The 24,214-nt window shown below is 42.2% G+C and overlaps 1 protein-coding gene and 1 long non-coding RNA gene across 5 annotated transcripts in view; one reads left to right on the top strand and one right to left on the bottom strand.

Annotated features, from left to right (window-relative positions):
* Positions 1–6,495, top strand: part of RSRC1 (arginine and serine rich coiled-coil 1) — a 201,656-nt gene extending 195,161 nt beyond the window's left edge. For both annotated transcript variants that reach the window (XM_077348587.1, XM_077348586.1), the window contains exons 8-10: positions 2,917–3,023; positions 3,711–3,857; positions 5,182–6,495. In XM_077348587.1, the coding sequence (XP_077204702.1) occupies positions 2,917–3,023; positions 3,711–3,857; positions 5,182–5,274 (347 nt within the window). In that variant the 3' untranslated portion in view covers positions 5,275–6,495. The remainder of the gene's footprint in view (positions 1–2,916; positions 3,024–3,710; positions 3,858–5,181) is intronic.
* LOC143843048 (uncharacterized) overlaps positions 1–24,214 on the bottom strand; it is a 41,505-nt gene that overhangs the window by 16,138 nt on the left and 1,153 nt on the right. The gene's annotated exons all lie outside the window — the stretch shown is intronic.

The raw sequence follows: 24,214 nt of genomic DNA, 5'->3' as shown, positions 1-24,214 counted from the left end.
ATATATGGAAGTCATTTTATCTACCAATAATGTGTTTGTCAACAATATTGTAGACTAATGGATACAACTTCCTTCCAGTCCATTTTTATCCAGTTAATGTCACCAAAGTAATCCTGGAAAACATTCTATGATTTTGTTTCTCCTGGGGACACATCCTCACATTGCAACTATCATTCATATTAGAGCACTCACTACTACAAAGGTCACCCCCGGCATCTGCTTACAATCTCCCAGGGCATATGTGTGTGACAAAAGAGACATGGATGTCGCAACTCAGAAATGGCAAGCAAACACTCCCTATGAAAATATGTTACTTGCGACTTGGTCCATAAAGTGGTCCTTAGACATAGGCTTGCCTGTAAATCTTAGAAATGGGCTTGACTTGGATTTAAGTTGCCTTTGGGATAAAATACTTTCATGTACCAAAATGACTTGCAAGTGTATCTCAACAGCTCCCTAATGGTTTGTCAAGAAGAGAGAAGGGGCAGCATGTGCTCTTCAGCACCAAGTTGGAAAATGTTGAGGTGAATGGGGTGACCACTGTTGGTCACCAAATGCTGGACTAGATGGACCTTAGCAAAGGGACTCAGCAAGGCAGTTTACTTGTTCTTACCCTATACTATATTCAGATCATGTCATTTGCCCATGAAAATTATTGTTAGATATACAAATAAAGTACACACTTGAGATATACAAATAAAGTACACAATAAAGTACACACCATTCTACAGTATATTTTTGGAATTATTAATATTATAGTTTTGTCTTCATCTGTTTTCTAGGCTGTCCATTACAGTGGGTGTATGTAGATCATTTCATCATCTCCTACATCATCATGCTAGTAGTGAGGGCTGCATTCTGTGGATGCTTAAGAGCATGCTTAGTGTCAATTGAGTAAACTCCGCATTTTCTACACCTGACACTTGACAGTCCAACCTTGAGAAGAAAGTCCACATTCACAGGGCTAAATTTCTTTCCACGGCTATGTATAGCAGTCCAGGTTTGTTATATTGCTCCGGCTGTTAGGTTGAGGGAGTACAACTATATAAGAGATAATAAAATTCTCTTCTGCCTTTCAACATTCAATCAAATATATTTGCATTGTTTACGCACAGGAATAAATATTGATGTATGCTGTTAAGGCAAGGGGTGATATTCTTTACACCCTTTGGTGTTGGCATTAAAAATAATCAAGGTTTGTTTTGGAGAGGTGTGTCTAACAGGTATGTTGAATGACAGATCACAGAAATCACAGAAATCTTTTCTGATAAATATCACCCACTTTTAAAAAGTAAATCTTGTTATGCTGTTCTGTCATTACTGGATGTGAACAGCTTGGTTAGCAGTGGTGCATTAAACTACTACTGTTTCTCATACATTGTTTTGTTGCCAGTACATATTTTCTTGATCCTTACTTATTTCTAACAGAAGTGAAATATGTGGCACTCATATTTATTAAAATGAAATTTAAGGGATATGACTTTCAGTCTGTAAAATGAAATTTTCCTAAATCTGCCACATTCTTCCAACTTTTTTGATTGTGAAAGGTTGGGGGAAGGGGAAATACATCAGAATATTAAAAAGGTATGCATGAGTCAATATGTATATTTCAACAAAGCCTTATCTAGAATCCACTATCTTCAGTGTATAATGATGATCCTTAGTGTGACAAACCTCTTTGGGGATCTGAGAGTTGCCAATGATGGGTGAAATTTTTATAGATCCAGAAGTCAAAAAAACAGTTTCTACTATTTCCAGACATTACAGTGATGTGCCCATCTTTTGGTGGTAGTGGATGAACACCCGAAACTGCTTTGTATTGAATCAGTATTGTCTAGTCAGACTAGGAGTGGTTCTGCAAGGTCTCAGACAAAGGTCTTTCATGGCACCTACTGCCACATCCCCTCCTTTTAATGGGAGATATTGGGGACTAAACCTTGGACTTTCTGCATGTCAAAATAGAGGCTCTGCCTCTGAGCCACAGCCCTCCTCTGTATTCACTTCAACATGAGACAAACTCATTATTAGTAGATCTGTGGTCAGCACATGTAGTAGTTAAGAGTGTCAAGCTAGTATCTGAGAAACATAGGTTCAAAGTTTTGCTGTGCCATAAAAGCTAACTAGGATGGCAGTCCTAAGGCCACTTTCCCAGAAGAAAGTCCTACAGAATAACTTGGGCCATACGGCTGAGTAGGCCTGCTTAAGATAGGTCTCTAGATTAGTGGTCCTCAACCACCGGGCCGCGGCCCAGTTCCGGGCCGTGAAGGCCCTGGCAGCGGGCCGCGGCTCCCTCTCCCTGCCCCCCCACACAGTAAAAAACTTCCTAGGCCGCAAGCTTGCGGCCCGGGAAGCTTCTTACTGTGGGAGGGGGGGAGAGGGAAGCATTGCACATGCATGGCCAAAATCGCGCATTTGCGGCACTTTCGCACATGCGCGAAAGTGCCGTGAATGCGCGATTTCAGCCGCACATGCGCAGCATGCGTGTCCAGGCAATTGCCCTCCCTGCTGCTGTCGGTCCATAGCCTCAAAAAGGTTGGGGACCACTGCTCTAGATAATCTTGGACTACTTAGTATCTTTCAGCCTAACCTACCTTACATGATTCTTGTCATAAGGATAAAATAATGGAGTGTACTGTAACCTGCTTTTTCTATCAGGGAGAAAGGTCTGGTATAAATGGTAAAATAAAAAGTGGAGCAAACATTTATTCATTTATTAAATAATTTTGGCCTTTCCTTTTCTCGGGAGAAAGCAAGAATGGGTTCCCCTTGGTAGGGTCAACTTCAAGCTTAACTTGGTAGGGTTTATCTTCAAGCTTAACTTCTGTTTCCAGAGCAACATAAATAAGTAGAAGACTATTACATAGCATTTATGGTGAACTTATTCTAAACCATGCCGATGTTATACTTCTTCCATAGACCAAACCAGCCTCGTAGAACAAGTGAAACGAATAAAAGAAATTGAAGCAATTGAAAGTGACTGCTTTATTCCACAAGCATTCAGATCAAGTAAAGAAGTCAAAAAGGTACGTTTTCAATCCTTTTTAAGGACCCCCTTGTGAAATGTTGCAGAATTAATACAATGCAAGGCATACTGTCTATTCCATAGGCTGCTGCTGTTTCTAGAAATCCTAATCTCTGTAGTCAGCAGACAACTCTGGATCTAGTCTGAAAGTGATAATGTACTTAATATGATTTAGGAATCATATTTTGCCCAGAATCATTGTTTAATTTAAGTAATTCACCTTGGCCCCTGACCAATATAGACCAGAGTACACCAATCTCAGAAGCTAAGCAGGATCGGCCCTGGTCAGTATTCTGATGAGAGACCACCAATGAATATGAGGGTCACTATTCAGAGGCAGGCAATGACAAAACACTTCTGAGCATCTCTCTCCAACATGGGTTGGAGCAGCCCTACAAGGTTGCCGTAGCTTGGCTGTGACTTGATGACCAAAAAAATAAAATCCACCCTGAGCCTCGGTGAGCAACAAGGAAATAAAGGAACTAATTAACATAATTTGTTCTAGAAGCAATGGAACATGAGTATTGTTGCAGATGTAGCCCTTTGATCATATTTTACATGTTGAAATAAAATGCATTAGATCTTGGCTTTGACCCCGTGAAGTGTAAAGCTGCTTCCGCCCATACATGGGGGCTTGGTCATAGAAGCAATGACACTTATTCTGTATCCTGTCATTTCCCTCTAATAGGCAACAGAACCTGTTGAAATAAAGATTGAACCTGCAACGTTAGGCGTGACAAATGCTGCTCTGATTAGTAATGAAAAAGAAACAGTGACTGCAAGCATACCTACTGCTATCAAGTACCAAGATGAGAACTCACTAGCCCATCCCAATGTAAGCATGGCATTACTTTGATTAACAAATTAATTTTGAGGGGAAGAGAATACATTACAGTATCTATATTAGATACACATGCATATGTTAAACATGCATAACAGGAGCATCCTAACCCCGCCCACGGTGCCGCAGGTGCCGCGGACTAAATAAAGCCGTAAGGGCTTGGGGGGAGGAGTTAGGGCAGGCTCTGTCCGGGATGAGGAAGGGTGCCCATTGGCCCCTTCCTCCGGACAGTCCATTGGCGGGGCCAATTGGCAGGCGCTTTGCGCCTGCCGATTGGCCTCTCCGATTCCCGCCCTGCCGCCAAGGGAGCAAGTTGCTCGCAGTTGCTCCCTGGCCAGCGGCCTGACGCGTCGGGAGGCGCAAAGTGCCTCCGACGCGTCAGGCCGCCGGCACGCAGGACATGGCGGCCTGCCAACTCGCTGACCGCGTGCTGCCCTGCTAGCACCTGCTATATTGGGCATACAGCGGGCTTGCTTACTAGTTGCTACATAATGCTGAAGTGATGTCACTGTATCTAGACTTTGACTTTGAAAGATCTTTTTTGAAAGTCATTCTATTAAAAATATTAATTGGGTAAACCTATATAATATGCTTGGGTTAAAGGAAAGTTTTTATTTGTCACAAATGTTGGTAGCTCTTCATGTTCACTTTCTCTGCGTTAGAGAGAAAGAAGGGTGTGAATATACAAACTTTCATGATTGACTGTACAACACCTAATACATATGTCTGTTTTTCATGCTGGAAACCTTTCCCATATCAAGGCACATAAGGGCTACTCAAGATACTTAACCCAAGTGCTCATCTTCCTCACTAATGAGCTTCAGCCTTTGCAGATGCTTTTTGCCTAGGAAAATGCAAGAGAACAAGTGTGCATGCCCATGAAAACTTATACCCAGAATTAAACTTTGTTGGTCTTCAAGGTGCCATTGGACTATTGTTCTATTGCTTCAGACCAACAAAAGCTACTCACCTGAATCTTTTTCTCTGGAGAGATTCATGAAAAGTTCAGTGATTTGATACAGGGTTGAATCAGAGGGACTAAGTAGTGAGAGAAAGGATACCCTCAGTAACTCCTCTCTCTTTATAGTATTGATGTCTGGCATTGAAAATGAGTTCCTGGACTGAGCTTTGATGCCAGTTGACCAGTTGGCCAATAAAATGCTAACTTTTACTGGGACACTTGAATGTATTGCTCCCCACTGCACTACGAATCGCTTGAGCTTTCTGGCTATAAATGTCACCACAATGTCAAGCAAGATTTACTCTAGCCCTCAGCAGGGCATGTGCATAAGTTGTGTCTTTTGTTCTGTTCTTGTAGCTGTTTGTTGACAAGGCGGAAGCTGAAGAAAGATGGTTCCAGCGGCTGATTGCCCTTCGACAAGAAAGGCTTATGGGCAGCCCTGTGGCCTGAGCTACAGTCACCTCGTCTATGAAATTCCAGGGGTAAAATTCAATCAGTGTCATGGTAAATATGGCAATACAACCTTTTGAAGTCGACCAGGATGAAACTTGTGTGAGAACAGCATCAGAGAGGGCACTGACAGGTGAGGAAAGAGGCCAGCAATGAAGTTTTGGTTGCACCTTCAGAAAGAATCTAGTCCTATTTGTGTGTGTGTACACGCGTGCATGTGTGAAGGGTTTTCTTTATCAACCCACATCCCTGGTGTTGCCAAATACAATGCAATGTCTTTAATTCAGAATTATCAGAGACTGTAAAACGTGTACATTTTCTACTAGCAAAATTAAGCGTGTCTTTTGAGTTTTTTTCTGTTCGGCACTGTCATTTTAAAAAATTCAGTGCATGTTTTGCTGCCTGTAATGGATTATTCTGAATACAGATAGAACACAGGTTTGTAGAGAAAAGGGGAACTGGAGAGATGACCATCTGACTTTTTCCAGACAAACAACATATATAGAAAATACACACCTTATGATTTATTTTAATAATTCTGTGTTGTAAAAATCAGACATCCCATATTGTGGGAATCCTTCAGGAGGTACTTGTGATTTCTTTATTTTGACCTTTTTAGGTTTGCAACGTAAGGATACTTCAATGTAATCCTATGCAGTTGTACACCTAAAGCAGGCTTAGAAGGATCTTACTGAACATAGGACGGCACTGGTAAACCATTCTGTTTTCAGTTCATGGTCAGTGGTTTATTTATTAGATATATTACAAGTGTTATAGCTGAAAATAAATAAATAAACAAACCTAAGCCTCAATCAGGCAACATTGCCTAGGCATAGAAATCAAATCATTAAGCTACAATATTCAGTCTGATATGTATACATCGTACTCATGGGATCTTTCAGGGAAATTAGCTCATATCCTCTTCGGTACATTTATATATACAGTGCAAGATAATTCTAGCAGAATAATTGTGCCAACCAAACTTTGTTTCTTTCCTTAAAACCTATTTTCCCCATCTGCAAGATAAATGGAAGCCCAAAAAACAAAAAAAAACAGCTTTTCAGGAATCCAAGCAATTGAATCATAAGTATTGAACTTGTTTCCATTAATGTATGTACTTTTCAGATAATACTTTAATCCTATTACTAGTGAGTGACTCTGTATTGTATATGATTCGGAAGATAATTTTCTCAGTTTGGTCAATAAATAAAAATGAAAACATTCTCTGAATAGCATGGTTCCTTTTCACAATGATGTGTGCCCTGCTGATCAATATAATCAATGTAAATTTTTACATGCATTTTTACATTCTTTTCCCCAAAGGGACCAGGATTTAGGCTAACAGAATATCTTACATGAATAACTATGAAAACAAAACACACAAATCTCAGTACTAGAATACCAGTCACTTCAACCAGGTACAAGTTTGCCCATTCATGAAAAGCCAGGAACCAAAGCAATATGGATTTTTCCATAGAAGCTCACCTACAACCTGGTATGTCTGCATCTCCCACAAAACTCAGGGATATCTTCTGGCATCCAAAGGTTTGGGTTTTTTTGTTTTGTATTTTCTATAGTTGGGCCCACAACTAGGCAATCTTAGATTCCCCCACCTACAACAAGAAAGCAGAAATGTGAAACTGCTCATCTGTAGTGGCCTTTCTTACCCTTTCAGTAGTCACCATCTTCTACAATGTCAGTGAAGTCTCTCCCAGATATTTTTATGCACCAGACCTAAAGCAAACTTGCCTCAGGTAGAGGTGCCTGGCTTAGATTGTTGGAGTCTGGAGTACAGCATTAGAAGCAGCCGCTTAGATATTATCAAGCTGTCCAGCTTTCTTTTTACCTCAGTGGCCTTTCAGAAACTGCCCATCTGACTCGTGAAGTAGTGGCCGCTGTGACTGCTGTGGTTTGCTTTGGCCTTGAATCCAGGAAATGGGAAAGGATAGAAATTATAGCTTGAATACAGCGTGACAAGGGCCCTTTGGGCTAGCTTCTGCAGCCAGAAAGGGCTAGAACAACCTGCTTTTGAATATATGTTCTACCAGTATAATGCAAAGGGAATTGTATCCACTATGGCAGAGGTATTTTGGGATTCTCCATTATAAGTGGACCTACTGGGCACTTGGGTTCTGCCCAAATGTTAATAAAGCTTTGATTCTATTCTTGTTTTGGTTTATGATGCTGAAGTTTCTTTGAACTGCTGGTATTTTATGACAATTATATTTTTTGTTGTTTATTTTCTATTGTTTTTCTGTTGGCCAACTTGAAGTTCCTTGGATGGAAGGGTGGAGTATAAATGTATTAATAAGTACATGAGATGCATACCCAAATGACATTTATTCTTATCGTCGAATCTTGGCACTTAATTTATTCATTAGCTCACTATATTGTGTCCTACTTGTTAGCAAGAGGAAGCTGGACCTGATTCTATCTGGCCCAGCATGCCTAACTTGCATCCTGACAAGACCCTCCAGGTCAAATGGCTTCAAATAAAGGGTAGAAAAAATGTGAGAAAATGAAATCTCAGTCTCAAATGGAATACGATTTTCAGGTGGTAAAGCTTCCATAGTAATGAGACCCAGCTGGGTGTAGTGGTTAAGAATGGCAGCCACTAATCTGAGAGCTGGGTTTGATTCCCCACTCCTCCACATGCAGCCAGCTGGGGGGGGGGGGCTTGGGCTAGTCACAGTACTGTTAGAGCTGTTCTTGCAGAGCAGATTCTCTCAGAGCTTTCAGACCTACCTACCTCACAGGGTATGGGGAAAGGAAGGGAAGCTAATTGTAAGCCCCTGAGACTCCTTCAGGTAGCGATAAGTGAAGTATAAAAAACAACTCTTCTTAGATCCTTGTTTCTTTACATTCCTTTGCTGGAGTTGCATAACTCATGTAAAGGTTTAAATATGCTAAATCTGCATAATTTATGAAAGTCCAAAATCTGGCTTTTCTCAGCACTTAATTTGTTTTATCTTGGTTGGGATTTTTGTGTTAGTTCACATTATCATTAAAATGGTTTTCCAGCTTTTTCTTGTTGTCCAGAACTCAGTAAACTGAATATTGTTGATATCCCTATCAGTTGGTTCTTGCCTTCCTGAGGGATTTGCTGCCAAATTCTTTTCATTACTATGAGAAAGCTCTGAATCCAATTAGATAACTTGGGCTTTCCAGTTAAGGTCTACTTCCCAAGCTCTGTCCTCTTTACTCCCTTCTACAAAGCTAAAGTGGGTGATACCTAGAGATAGGGCTTTTTCAGTGGTGGTACTTCACCTTTAGAATGCTGTCCCTCTTGGGCCTTGTTTGGTACCTACCATACTGTCCTACAACTTGCTAAGCCAAAATATTAATTTTTACCCGTGGCTTTTTAATTGGAAGGGTTCCATCTTTTAAATCTGTTTTTATGGTCATTTTCTAGCCTGCACACTGATTTATGGGTATCATTTTAGACTGCTGATTGTTGTTTTATACTGTTTTGATGCCCCTGGTTTGTTTTTATGACTTGTTTTATTATTGATTATCCTTGGGTAGTTTTTATGACTTTACTATTTTGTTTTCACTTTTGAACCATTTTGAGCAGGTCTCTTGATTGACAGCCACCAAGTCACTTCCAGTTTGTACTGGCCCTATGAATTACTGATCTCCAAAATGTCCTGTCATTAACAACATTGCTCAAATCCTTCCATGCCTTCCTTTATTGTCAATCCATCTCATGTTGGGTCTTCCTCTTTTCCAGCTGCCTTTAGTTTTCTTAGTATTACTGTCTTCTTCAGTGAGTCTTGTTTTCTGATAACTGGACTAAAATACAGTAGCTTCAGTTTAGTCATTTTAGCTTCTAGGAAGAATGCAGGTTTGATTTGATCCAGAAACCACTTTATTGTTGACCTTCCATAGTATCTGTGAAACCCTCCTCTAACACCACATTTCAAATGAATGAACTTTCTTCTTGTGAGCCTTCTTCATTGTTCTTCTTCCACACCTATACATAGTAATGGGGAATTCTATCTTTAACCGCTCCTGCGGAGCGGATTAAATAAAAGGCTAACGGCTCCTGGGGAGAAGTTAGGGTGGGACCAGTCCGGGATAAAAACTCGGAAGCACCATTGGCCACTTGGCCCGCCCTGAACTGCTCACCCAGATGCTTCGCTGCCGGGAAAGGAGAAGGGCCACTGCGGAGCCTCCCCACAGACCTCCTCCCCATGAAGACCTTCCCGCTCCGGTCACGGCACATGCCTGGTCCCATCCCCATCGGCCAGTCACCACTCACCCCCACCCACTCCCGCGCTGGCTGTGAGCGGCCCAAGCCGGCCGAGGATGCGACGCTTGCCCAGGGACTCCTCCAAGGTAAGCGCCACCACACCGTGGCAGCCTGCCCAGCGCCTACCTGCCGCCTCCACTACGGCAGCACACGCATCCACCCGCACAGCTGCCCGCACCCCCACGCAGCCCCAGCTAGCGCCCGCTGTATTCACAGCACAGCGGGCTTAATTTCTAGTGGTATGAATAATCTTGATCTTGGTCTCCAAAAAACACTTCCTTAATCATTAGGGTCTTTTCTGCCTCCTTCATGGCTGTCCTCAACAATCTCAATCTCCTTCTGATTTCCTGGCTGCAGTCTACCCTGGGTTGGTGACTGAACCAATAAATAGGAAGTCTTTAAAAACAGCATATACATTATCTAATATGGCCAAAATTATACACTGCAGTGTTGGGTTGAGTGGTTGTGATCGGAGCTATATAATGCTAAGCTCCTATAAGAGCCTCTTGTGGCGCAGAGTGGTAAGGCAGCAGAAATGCAGTCTGAAAGTTCTGCCCATGAGGCAGGGAGTTCAATCCCAGCAGCCGGCTCAAGGTTGACTCAGCCTTCCATCCTTCCGAGGTTGGTAAAATGAGTACCCAGCTTGCTGGGGGGGTAAACGGTAATGATTGGGGAAGGCACTGGCAAACCACCCCGTATTGAGTCTGCCATGAAAATGCTAGAGGGCGTCACCCCAATGGTCAGACATGACCCAGTGCTTGCACAGGGGATACCTTTACCTTTTAAGGCAGTGTTTATTTATTTATTTATTTATTTTATCATACTTCTATACCGCCCTCCCCGGAGGCTCAGGGCGGTTTACATTATAACAGAAATCAATACATAAAACAGTCTGTAGAACATGTATAACTGATAACTAATAATTGTAACCAAATAACAACACAGTATAACAGTAAACAATATAGTAATACAAACAGGTCCAGGGCTTATTGATGGGATTCTGAGGGGGGGGGAGCAGGGGCCCTTGGTCGCTAATTGATTACGTCTGGTCTCGGCCAAATGCCTGGTGGAGGAGCTCCTTTTTGCAGGCCCTGCGGAACTGTTTAAGCTCTGTCAGGGCCCTGATCTCCTCTGGGAGCTCATTCCACCAGGTGGGGGCCAGAACAGAGAATGCTCTGGCCCTGGTCGAGACCAGGCGGACTTCTTTAGGGCCAGGGATCCTTAGCTGATTGGAGGCAGTAGAGCGCAGAGCTCTTTTGGGGGCATAGGCAGGGAGGCGGTCCCTTAGGTACACTGGGCCCTGACCGCGTATGGCCTTGAAGGTAATTACCAGAACCTTTAGTCTGATCAGGAATTCAACTGGTAACCATTGCAGCTGATGGAGAATAGGCCGGATATGAGACCTCCACGGTGTTGCTTTGAGGATCCTGGCTGCTGCATTTTGAACTAGTTGTAGTTTCCGGGTCAGGGCTAAGGGCAGGCCTGCGTAGAGCGAGTTACAAAAGTCCAGTCTAGAGGTGACCGTCGCATGGATCACTGTGGCTAGGTGTTCCGGGGCCAGGTAGGGCGCTAGTAGTTTGGCTTGGCGGAGATGGTAGAATGCCAGCCGTGCTACCTTTGTGATCTGGGCCTCCATTGTGAGGGAGGTGTCCAGAATCACGCCTAGGTTCCTGGCGGAGTGAGCCGTAGAGAGCTGCACGCCATCCAGGGTGGGCAGGCGCGCTTCCTCGCATGGGCCCTTCCTACCTAGCCACAGGACCTCCGTCTTTGAAGGATTGAGCTTCAGGCGACTCTGCTTGAGCCATCTTGTCACAGTGTTACCCACTGAAGGTGTAGTACATGCTTGTAGTAATTTAATAATACAATCCCTTTGCCAAGTTCTCAGATACTTTCATTTTTACCCATGGCAATGTGGTCATGTGGCCTGTCCTTCATTTGGACCCAGTCTCAGAACCTCTGCAATATATAATGCAAGTAAAATAAAAACCTTCTTATGTATCAGAGGGATTTGAAAGAAATGTGGTTATTAAATGACAGGCCACACTTTCTGTTAACAATGTGTTTTAATGTGTGGATTGTAAATGAACATCTCGTTAAAGAACAACAGAACAGTGTTCCAATGGAACAGCTTGCTGTATAGATTTGCAGCCGTATGAATATTTTGTGGGATACATCACAAATTACTGACCTCTGACACAGTATGAAAGATTTTTTCTTGCGTGACTGCAGTATATAAGCATTATTTATTTACTGATAAATTATTGAAAGTCCTCTAATTCATGTGTGATGGGAGGAAGTGGGCCTGGAAGTGACTTATAAGTGGAAGTGTGTCAAGAACCTGTAGAAATCAATGATGAATCTTTCTACAGTTAGTCCCAGTGTAGATTCTGTTTATGCAGCAATGATGAATGGCAGATCTGCTAATGGAGATTTTAAAAAAATGTTATCAGTGATTAATGAGTGGAACGTGGAACGTTGGAAGATGCGTTTGTTTTCTGTGTTGTGTGTAAAGGATTTCTTGCTTGTCTTAGAAATATTACCGGGGGGGAAGGAACAGCATTTAAGGATTCCTTTTTCCCCAAAGAGGATGTCCAAGTAATTTACAGAGTGTATTAAAAGAAGTCTGAAGCAGTGTATTGATGGGGTTGAAATCTTGCCAAGCATATGTGTAAGTGCACAAGAGACTTTGAATTGTTCTCTTTAAAAATTCCTCTCAGTTAACATTCAAAGTAAAATCAGCACTAGTTTTTTATCTCCCTGTGCATGACCCAGATGTGTTCCATTTGCATTTAGATCTAAGCAATTTATATAATGCTTCAAATGTTCTAAAATGACAAAGGTATTCTCATCACTTTAAACATAAGTTATGTGTTCCAGAAGCCCTTACAGAGAAGATATAAAATGCACTTGAAACCAAAGTCTTAGTCAAGCAAGAACTGATAGAAAATTATGCATGGCTTGAAGGAACTGAATAGAGAGCTCCCCCTACCCCACCCCCCAAATACTATAAGTCAAGCACACCCAATTAAGCTGATGGACAATAAGTTCTGGATAAACAAAACAAACTATTTATTTACTCAACAAGTAATTAAATTGTGGAACTCAGTGCTTGTGGACACAGTTATGGCCACAAGTAAATATGGCTTTAAAAGGGAGTTTTTCCTCATTAAATGTATGCAGATTAACTTTATTTTCTCACCAATCTTTAAACAGCCCCGTGACGTGGAGCACCACGGACTGTATAAAGGAGTAAGGGCACTGTGGGAGGAGTTAGGGCGGGCCCTGTCCGGGATAAAAACTCGGAGGGGCCAATCAGGAGCCGCGAAGCGGCTCCTGATTGGCCCCTCCAAGTGTCCATCCCGGCCCAAGCAGGCAATGGCGCAGCTCCCCATTCACTGCTTCACCCGCACAGACAGCCACGGGTGAGTGGTGGACCGCGCCGCCTTCTACGACGCAGCGAGGCCTCTCCGCCGCCCGGGAGATGGCTCAAGAGAGCCTCGGGGGGCAGGGGGGCCTGGAAGCCTTCTTCCGACGGAGCACCGAAAATGGCCGCCGACAGAACCGCCAGCCAGCCGAGGATGCCCCGCTGCCGCCCGCCGCCGCCCGCCATCAACGACGGCTCCGGTAAGGTTCGCTCCCTTACTATCTGCTGCCCTGTCCTTCCCATTCTAGCGCCCATTGTATTTGGGTTACAGTGGGCTCTTTTCCTAGTTAAATATAAAGATCATAATGTAAAAATGGTGAAAAGAAAGCTACAAAAGAGCAAAACAAAAATGATATAACAATGAAAATATAAGAAAATAATAAACGGAACACAGCATATATATATAAAACAAATGGAACTCAGCTAGATATCAGGCAAATTTTTTTTCATAGAGAATCGACTTCCTAATTAGGGTGTCCGAAGCAGCCATTCCAGGTCGAAGCAGCCAGCACCACGGCGTGAGGGGGGAGGGGTGGTGCCGGCACGCCTGTCGGTGCACAGACGCAGGCGCAGAGCTTTGTGCCTGCATGCAGGTGCCAGGTTGCACACCACCACTGGTACCTCTCTTCCCCTGCACCACTGGCTGCTTCGGCCTGGATCAGACACTTCAGATGCTGAAGCACACAACCCTAGTGGTGATCTCCCCCTCACTAACAGTCTTCAAGCAACTGCTGAACAGATGCCTACCCTGAATGCTTGAGGCTGATCCTGCATTGAGCAAGGGGTTGGACTAGATGGCCTGTATGGCCCCTTGCAACTCTATGATTCTATATGGATATTTCCCTTCTTTAAATCAAAAAGGCTGTGAAGGTCCATGACTCAAATGGTTTTTTCTTTGTCTGCTGCCAGTTTGCTATCCATCGTCTATAGGAAAAAACTATATTCATCACAATGTTGTAAAAATTCCAGTGGTACCTGAAAGAGAACTAAATTTATTCCCATATGAGCTTTTTGTGAGGCAGAGCTCTCTTCTTTAGCATGGCCATTCAGTTTTAGACCAGAAGGTGGCATCCCACAATTCAATTGCCAGCATCCTTGTTTTAATCATTCAAAAGGGCATGGTTGTACATGTAATGCACTACTACACAAATCTGTTTCCTTAATCTACAATGTTTACATTTGGAAGGAGGGGGGGGGAATCAAAATTTAGCTAGAAGATAGATATGCAAATACAACCAACCAGCAAAATTAATGTGCTGGTTTATGGCTCAATAACTTCAGACCAACACGTCTACCCATTTGCCTTTATCCTGGTTTATGGCCGCCATTTTTCTGCATCGACATCTTTCAACATCCACTGGAACTTTGTCTACCTAAACAGTCCATAATCTCTAGTACAGTTGTTGCTTCCAGAGCTAATGCATCACTGCTAACTAACAATAATCTATTTATGAAAAACACATCCAAGCCTGCTGCTAAGTGCCTATGTTGCAGTGATGGTGCCTTCGATTCCCCCAAATAACATTTTCCTCTTTTTACTGCAGCTTTTGTTTAGCCTAACATCATCATTTCATTTTTTAATTTCTTGCTACATTGCTGTATACCTTCCATAAGAAGCAAAGACAACATGAAGTGAAATGACATGAACTGTGCACAGAAAGAGTAATTGGGGCAACAATAATGGTAATCTAAGGACAAAATTATACAGATATTTACTGCCACATATTATCTGAATTTACTATATATCTACTCTCTATAATCTCCCTGCCAATGAAACATTTTATGATGAAATCTCACGTGTATCATCTCAAGATCCATGATGGAAACATGTGATACTAACAAAAGGGACAGATATAGTTCCTCAGGAAACTCTTTCATTCAACAAATGGAAAGAAATGGGGTAAGTTATAACTCACCTTGTTAATTTAAGGAGCATTTGTGCAGGAGTATGTCATAGCATATGGTCTTTTGGCTAAGAAACCTAAAAGTTCATGAAACAGCACAATATAATATCAACAATACTTCAGTATTGTAACATGACCATTTTGTTCACTCTGAATGTGTTTAATAAACCCCCCTGTTCCAAATAAGATTTAAATAGCCCTATCTTAAGAAATGAATACGAATTAAGAAGGCAAATTAATTCCTAAGGGGAATCGCAGCAGAACTCATTAGCTCAGGAATTTTTTTTAAAACCCTCAAAACTTTTAATTAAAGATATTTACTCTGATTGAATACCACTTGGCAGGTTCCTGTAGACACCACAGTCTTCTTTATGCAGAGTTATAGTATGGGCAACATCATTAATCTCACTGGCAATGCCCTCCAGACAGACTACCCTGTAGCCGCGTGATGATTTCCTCCAAAATCCTTTTTATCTGTACAAAAGAACACTAACTCAATCAGACAACAATCATGAAAAGGGCTGAGCAATTAGAGACATCACTCTTGCAAATGGGCGACTGACGAAAGCATGGTGGTAGGCCTCTCATAATGAGCTCCTTCCTAAGAGGGACCCCTCTTGCCTTCAAAAACAAAAAGGATTTACAGTGACCAAAGCTCCTCCTCCTCCTCATAACATATGCAATAATTCTCTTTCAGAGATTTGAATGAATCAGAGGAGGGGCAATTCTGCCTCCCAAAGACTGTAAAAATATTTGATAAATCAATAAATAATCAGAGTCCACAGCAGGCCATGAGCCTCACATTGCTCCTCTCTTAATGGTAAGGAAAAGGGGAATATTTTGTACTTCTATAATGAATGTCCTAAGGAAGGCTGCACTGTGTGTTCTAGCCTAATTTATGACTTGAATCTCTGGACATAAAGTACAAATGAATCCAGTATACATTATTTATTCAACTCAGTGTGGAAGACTGCAAAAATAATATAACTAGGAGAAAGCAAATGTCCTGTATCTTAATACACCCCTGTGATTGAAAGCTTGTAGAGTTCTACAAGTCTTAATTAAGGGATGATTTGACTGTGTTGCAAAATATTATGTGAATAGGAAAATATGGATACTAAATTGTAGTTTTAATGCATTCTTTCTCAACTTTTTTACCACTGAGAAACCGCTAAAACATTCTTCAGGATTCAAGAAAGCTGAGAAGTGCTGTGATTATGCAGAATATGGTTGGGAAGCAAAGCTGCATACATACCCACCCAGGGCCCCTCCCCTTCCCACCCCTTCCAGGCCCATCGGCCATTTGCGGGGAGGCCAACATGACCATATATGGTCATATCGCCCAATAAATGTTTAACATTTTTTTTTTAATTCAGGAAACCTTTCCAGGGCCATGAAGAAACCCCAGGGTTTCATGCAACCCTGGTTGAGGCATTTTTCATTACAAAATGCTACTGTTTGCACCAGTCTCAGCCTCAGATGTCCATAAGAGTGCTGATTATATGAGGATGTAAGGAGTGACGGGGTGTTTCTTTTTTGTTTATAGGATCTCCCAAGCCCACCACAGTGAGGCAGTCCATAACCATACTGTTTGTTTAGGGTACCCAACGTGTCTTATGACATCATCCACTCCGCCTCCATTTTATCCTCATAGCAACCACTGTATGAGGTAGGGTAGGGTAGGGTAGGCTGAGAGGGACTAGACTGGCCCAAGTTCACCCTGTTTCCACAGTGAAGTAGGGATTTAAACCTGAGTCTCCCACATCCTGATCAGCTGTGTCACTAGCTGCCTACAATTACAGTTGGATCAATACAAAGTTTGAGTCTGAAGGCACCTTTAAGACCCACTAAGATTTATTCAAAGTGCAAGCTTTTGTGTACACAGCACATTTTGTCAGTCAAGCTCACACCTTGAATAAAACTTAGATGGCCTTAAAGGTACCATTGGACTCATGCTTAGTTCTGCTACTAAAGAGCAACCTGGCTACTCAGTTGGATCAGTGTATGGCTGATTGTGTAATGGAATGGACATGCAGGCCCCATTCCCTCGGGGTCCAGGAACTTGATAAAGCCCCACACCCATCCAAAGGCTCTGCTTGTTGGTGGTACCCTGTCCCTTAATCCAGGGGTACTCAACCTGTGGTCCTCCAGATGTTCATGGACTACAATTCCCATGAGCCCCTGCCAGTGAATGCAAATGCTGGAATTGTAGCTCATGGAAATCTGGAGGGCTGCAGTTTGACTACCCCTGCTGTACACAATGCATAAGCACTTACACTGAGGTGAAAATGGCCAGGCAATGGCTACAAGGCCTTTTTAACGCATTGTCCCCTTGTGCGCAAATGAACAGGTCTGCGGCAGTGTATAAAAGATACACAAAACTTGCTCAAATACTACAGCTGGTAATTGGTAGTTTGCATATATATATGCTCTTCCTGTCCTCGCTCTTCTTTAGTAAAAATTAGGTGGTATTGGGGAGAACCAAAAATACAACGCAGCCAAGCAGAAAAAAGCCCCAAAACTTAAATAGTCCCATTCATTCAAATCAACTGGATTTGACAGCAGTGCTCAAAGCGTCACCTACTGTTTCCATGAACATCTGGAGGACCACAGGTTGACTACCCCTGCCTTAACCTACATTGCCAGCTGAAATGACTGGTAATAAGTGAAACGAAAGACCCTGGAAAGCCATGGCTGGCCAGAGTACACAGAGTACACATTACTGTCTTTCAAAGAGCAATGGTCAATCTATAAGGCAGCTTCATGGGTTCAATAAGCATTAACTTTCTCATCCATTTCCAAGTGAATATTATCTACTAGTTTCAGTGTCCAAAACCATGCTGAAGGCCAGACTGACAATTATCTATATGAGGCTTTCTCAACCAGGGTTTTGTGAAACCCTAGGGTTTTTTTGATGATCCTGGAAGGGTTTCCTGAATAGGTGTGAGTTAGTTAATTTTTAGATATTTTAAAAATTTGTTAAAACGTTTATCGGGGGATATGACCATATATAGATATGAGCACATATAGACCATATATAGATTTGCCTGCCCACCCCCTTTCCTAAATGGCCAGTGGTGGGCCTAGAGGGGGTGGGAAAGGGAGGGGCCCCGGGTGGGCATGTACACAGCTATGCTTCCCAACCATACTTTGCATGATTGCGCCACTTCTGGGGTTTCTCGAAGCCTGAAGAATGATTCAGGGGGTTCTTTGCTGTAAAAATGTTGAGAAAGGCTGATCTATTTCATCCAAGAATTCCTAGAAATGAAATGCCGGCATACATTAATCCACAGTAGCTAAGAAGGGGAAAGAGCCAGTTTGGTGTAGTGGTTAGGAGTGCGGACTTCTAATCTGGCAAGCCGGGTTCGATTCTGCACTCCCCCACATGCAACCAGCTTGGTGACCTTGGGCTCACCATGGCACTGATAAAGCTGTTCTGACCGAGCAGTGATATCAGGGCTCTCTCAGCCTCACCCACCCCACAGGGTGTCTGTTGTGGGGAGAGGAACGGGAAGGCGACTGTAAGCCTTGAGAAAAGCAGCATATAAGAACCAACTCTTCTTCTTCTTCTTCTTCCTCTTCTTCTTCTTCTTCTTCTTATTATTATTATTATTATTATTAATATTATTATTATTATTATTATTATTATTATTATTATTATTATTATTATTATTATTATTATTATTATTATTAAGATGGAGACTTCATTTTTCTCCAAAGAGTTGTTCTCAGATCAATTGTAGTATGCATACAAAATGTATTTAGCTGAGAAAAACATGTAATGAATGTAATTAATTTTGGTTTGAATGGTTAAATCCTCCCCAGTTTTCCTCAGGATAATGTCAATCGCATCTGTATGTCACAGTCGAAAGAAATCAAGCCAGATAACGGTCTAAGACCCCATTCAAACTTCCTGTCCATTAACTGTAGTACAGTGGGAGATATTGCCCCTGCTGAAGTTCACCTTATGTGTAGTTATAAAAGGCAGGGGTGGCAATGCTCTGTTCTGAGACGGACACCCCTGTCTTTTAAGCCTCATCTTCTTTCCTTCCCATTAGAAACACATTATCCATGATTTCTCACATTACAAATTAATTTTAAATCCATCCAGAGTACTCAACTCATGTTTCTCTCATATTTGTGTACGTCAGATATCCTTTTAACCTTGTGGTAATATCATGCGCTAACCCTGTGGTTGTTTTAGTATATATGAATGGGTTGGGAAATGATGGGAGAAGACACAGGGAACCATTTAATTAGACATATTTGTAATGGAGAGATTTACAACAATGCCCAATGATCGGGTCTTCGATATACTCAATCTTCAGCCAGCGTGTAGTGGTTAAAGCGCTGGACGAGAATTTGTGGGACTCAGGTCCAGATCTCCACTCAGCCCTTCACTCGCAGCCTAATTTCCCTCACAGGGTTGTTGTGACGGTAAAATGGAAGAAATCAATGTATACCACATTTGAGTTCCTTGAAGAATTGTCAAGATAGATAAGTACTAAATAAATAAATGAATTGCAAAAGCTGTAGTGTTAAGAGCATTTGTTCTGCCTATTTTAAACATATTTTAATAACCAAGAGTTGCAAGAATGACACCCAGAGGTGCCAGTAAGAAAAAGGGGTGGTATATAAGGTGAATACGAGAGAGAGAGAGAGAGAGAGAGAGAGAGAGAGAGATGGATAGATTGAAGTGATAGCACCAAATATTGTATACACATTTGCAATAGATAAAATAGGGAAGAGGCAAAGACAGTGTATTTTCCACTAGATCCCATGATAATCATGGGATGTATTGTTTTTTCTATTTCATTGTTATTCTCTAACTATGAAATCCAGTTTTATTTGAACATTGTTGTCTAATTATGAAAGCCATGGGATGTATTCTGCTGTTTTTATTTCATTTGTCTCAAACTGCACAACCCAGTTCTATTGGAATGCTATGTATATGCATTAGAATAATAGAATCATAGTTGGAAAGGACCATACAGGCCATCTAGTCCAACCCCCTGCTCAGTCCAGAATCAGCCTAAGTACGCATCCAGAATAAGTATCTGTCCACTCACTGCTTGAAGACTGACAATGAGGGGGAGCTCACCACCTCCCTTGGCAGCCTATTCTACTGAGTCTATTCTCTGAGTGGTACATGAAAAGTTTAGGCACTTTCCAGAAAAAGCAGAGAAATTAGGAGAATTTTGAGCAGGGTGCTCAATCTCAACCTGCATACCCTTATCTAACCTCCGCTCAGCTACCTTTGTTGTTGTTGTTGTTGTTGTTGTTAGGTGCGAAGTCGTGTCCGACCCAGCACAGCCCCATGGACAATGATTCTCCAGGCCTTCCTGTCCTCCACCATTCCTCATCAGCTATCTTACGTATTCTTAAATTCTTAAATTACACAAACATTGTAAGCAAATCCAGTTATGTAAAATTTAATAATTTAACTATATCAGCTTTCCCCATCTATCTGAAGGTTGCTTGTAATTCTATATTAAAACCGTACAATAAAATCCCATTAATACCCCGCCAAACAAAGTGCCTGCACCTCAAACTTTATCAAAAGCCCAAGCAAATAAAATTGCTTTACAGCACTTCCTATATTCTGGTGACCTCCATATTTCCTTAGGGACTGCTCTCCACCCTTGAAAAAACACATTCATTAGTATATGCCAAGCAGATAGTCTTAAACAGAGGGTGACAGCCAAAGGACTGAGAATATCTGGAGAAAGACAGTCCTTTATATATATTACTCCTATGCCTATGTGTGGGGTTCAAAAGTTTTTAATTTTCACCCTATATATTTCCTTGGAAGAGAGCTTGGATTTATTATACTGTGTATATCACACAATATTAGCTGGACAACCCAGCCCTTCATATTACTAAGTTTGAATCCAGTGTCACGTTCAGATCAACATGGCTACCCACCTGATCTATCTTCATTTTACCACTAAGGGTAACTTGAAGGTTGTTTTATACCACCAAAAGTGAGTAACGAATATTTGTCTAGGTCCTGACTGTTAAAATACAAAACCACTGCATCAGCGAAGCACTAAGAATGGATAGTCATCTGTGATGATGTCATTAAAAGCCGGACTGCTGAGCTCATCTAATTATTCAGATTATGTTTCTACAGTCACCATTATCTACAAGAATCCAGTACTCAGCTTTTATCTAGTTAAAGAAGAGAGTTATAAAGCATGTTGCAATAACAAAGTCCCCCAAATAAAAAGAAAGCTATAAGATGCTCGGAGAGTAAAAGCATGAAAACCAGTTCCTAGGACCCTTTCTTTGTGTGACTCTACTATCCAGTGTCACTTGGTGTAGCCAGCTTGGTGTAGGGGTTAGGAGTGGGGTCTTCTAATCTGGCAAGCCAGGTTTGATTCCCCGCTCCCCCACATGCAACCAGCTGGGTGACCTTGGGCTCACCACGGCACTGATAAAGCTGTTCTGACTGAGCAGTAATATCAGGGCTCTCTCAGCCTCACCCACCTCACAAGGTGTCTGTTGTGGGGAGAGGAAGGGGAAGGTGAATGTAAGTCACTTTGAGACTCCTTTGGGTAGAGAAAAGCGGTATATAAGAACAAACTCTTCTTCTTCTGAATGAGGGCAGGATCCATGATGGCTACTTTCCCCATACAAATCAATATTTCACCAATCAAAACTGGTGCAGAGCTCAACATTAGAGAAAGGGACAACTGAGATTATTTAGGATTGGAGCACCCTCTCTACAAGGAAAACCTAAAGAGGTTTAGGTTTTTCAGTTTAGGGTGGGAAATGACTAAGGAAGAGTATGATGGAGGTTTAGAAAACAATGCATGGTATGGGGTAAATAAAACGTTCTTTTGTCTCAAAATAGCTGAAGTTGTTCCTCACAGGGATGTTGCAAAGATCAAACGGAGGAAAAGAAAACATTAATCATTTTCTGTGCCATTAGGGAGAAAGGTGAGTAATGAATGAACCAAATAAGTGTAATAATTATATTGTCTGACGCACTGCCAAACAATGCACTGATGACTACTAGCCTAGGGGATTAACCAATTTAATGGAAGATAGATTTATTAAAGACTAGAAAAGCTAAATGGACCATCTGGATTCACAAGCAGGGTTTTTCTGAATAACAATTACTGTTGGGAAGTACACCATGAAGGAGAACTGTCGGCCTTCATCACTCAATGGTCTTCCCAGAAGCACCTGGCTGGCTACTGGAAGAAACAGGATGTTGGACAGGATGAAATGGTCCAGCATGGCTCTTCAGTGACAGCAAAAACAGTATTGCAAATGATTGGCTTGAATTAGTGCCACTTCTCTTCTGTAGCACTGATACTGAATCATCCTCCTATGTAGTTTGCAACTTTCCAATGAAAACGTTGTTGTTAGCTGCGAAGTCGTGTCTGACCCATCGCGACCCCATGGACAATGATCCTCCAGGCCTTCCTGTCCTCTACCATTCCCCGGAGTGCATTGAAGTTTGCACCGACTGCTTCAGTGACTCTATCCAGCCACCTCATTCTCTGTCATCCCCTTCTTCTTTTGCCCTCAGTCGCTCCCAGCATTAGGCTCTTCTCCAGGGAGTCCTTCCTTCTCATAAGGTGGCCAAAGTATTTGAGCTTCATCTTCAGGATCTGGCCTTCTAAGGAGCAGTCAGGGCTGATCTCCTCTAGGACTGACCGGTTTGTTCGCCTTGCAGTCCAAGAAACTCGCAAGAGTCTTCTTCAGCACCAGAGTTCAAAAGCCTCAATTCTTTGACGCTCGGCCTTCCTTATGGTCCAGCTTTCACAGCCATACATTGCAACTGGGAAGACCATAGCCTTGACTAAACGCACTTTTGTTGGCAGGGTGATGTCTCTGCTTTTTAGGATGCTGTCTAGATTTGCCATAGCTTTCCTCCCCAGGAGCAAGCGTCTTTTAATTTCTTTGCTGCAATCCCCATCTGCAGTGATCTTGGAGCCCAGGAAAATAAAATCTGTCACTACCTCCATTTCTTCCCCATCTATTTGCCAGGAATTGAGAGGGCCTGATGCCATGATCTTAGTTTTCTTGAGGCTGAGTTTCAAGTAAACTTTTGCACTCTCCTCCTTCATCCGCATCAAGAGGCTCTTTAGTTCCTCTTCGCTTTCTGCCATTAGAGAAAACATAGCGCCTTGCAAAGCAGACTTCCACTGAAATTGAGAGTTTAATAGTAAACCACCCCTGTTGTTCACACACCAACCTAAATGAACAGTCTAAGTAATGTAAATGTCAAACTTAGCTCTTACTTGGACAGGATAATGTGACAATAAATGTAGCCAGCAAAATGTAGCCAGCACTTTGCATTCATTTGTACTTCAAAGTGCTTTGCCGATGAGCCGTGGATGGACAGCCTATTTGCCATTCTGGAGCTATGTTAAGAATCCAGACATTCATAGCCTACCGTAGCAATGTCACAAAATCAAGACTGTGTCTTTCATTTTATGGCCTGATGAAAGGACCCACAGCCTTTAATAATAAAATTATTTTTTCTTCTCTGTAGTTGTGTAGAACAGGTTGATTCCAGAACACAAAAGTGAAACAACTAAAGGTGTTCAACACTCTAGTTTTATTGTAAAACAATAAACTGCCCCATAATTGGGAATGTGAGACAGAATCATTCCCTGAAATTACACAGTGTTGACTAGGTGAACGTTGGTTGTGACCTATTAAGGCACTCATTTTCTGAAGCAGATATGTATGCTCAGGATCATTTACCAAATTAAAAATAAAGCTACCACAGACTAGTAATTCCTCAACTGTACATAAACAATTTTAGGGCACATATCTGATGGTCCTGCATCCACTCTGCAGGCCTAGCACCCCCTCCTGTTTATTAAGGCTTATTAAGGACAACTCTAACATCTTGAGGACAAAAAATTACATCAAGTCATTGCAGGCCTCACTGCTTGAGAACTCATCCAGTGATCAAAATCCATCCAGTATGGACTATCCCCCCTCAATAATATTTAAATTGGAAAGAGGTGTTTTTTTAATGATGTTTTATTATATGTAATTTGTTGAGTTGATTTAGCTTTAATGTTAACTACGTGCAGTCTGAAAGCTCTGCCCATGAGGCTGGGAGTTCGATCCCAGCAGCCAACTCAAGGTTGACTCAGCCTTCCATCCTTCCGAGGTCGGTAAAATGAGTACCCAGCTTGCTGGGGGGTAAACGGTACTGACTGGGGAAGGCACTGGCAAACCACCCCGTAATGAGTCTACCATGAAAACGCTGGAGGGCGACACCCCAAGGGTCAGACACGACCTGGTGCTTGCAGAGGGGATGCAGAGGGGGTAAGGGCCTTTACCTTACCCTCAGCCAGCAATAGACGGGGAAGATATAAGAATAAAATT

Source organism: Paroedura picta, chromosome 8 (assembly GCF_049243985.1).
Source record: "Paroedura picta isolate Pp20150507F chromosome 8, Ppicta_v3.0, whole genome shotgun sequence".
In the NCBI taxonomy this organism is placed as follows: domain Eukaryota; kingdom Metazoa; phylum Chordata; class Lepidosauria; order Squamata; family Gekkonidae; genus Paroedura; species Paroedura picta.
The sequence above is the reverse complement of the archived record's forward strand: the minus strand, read 5'-3'. Positions and strand labels throughout refer to the sequence as shown.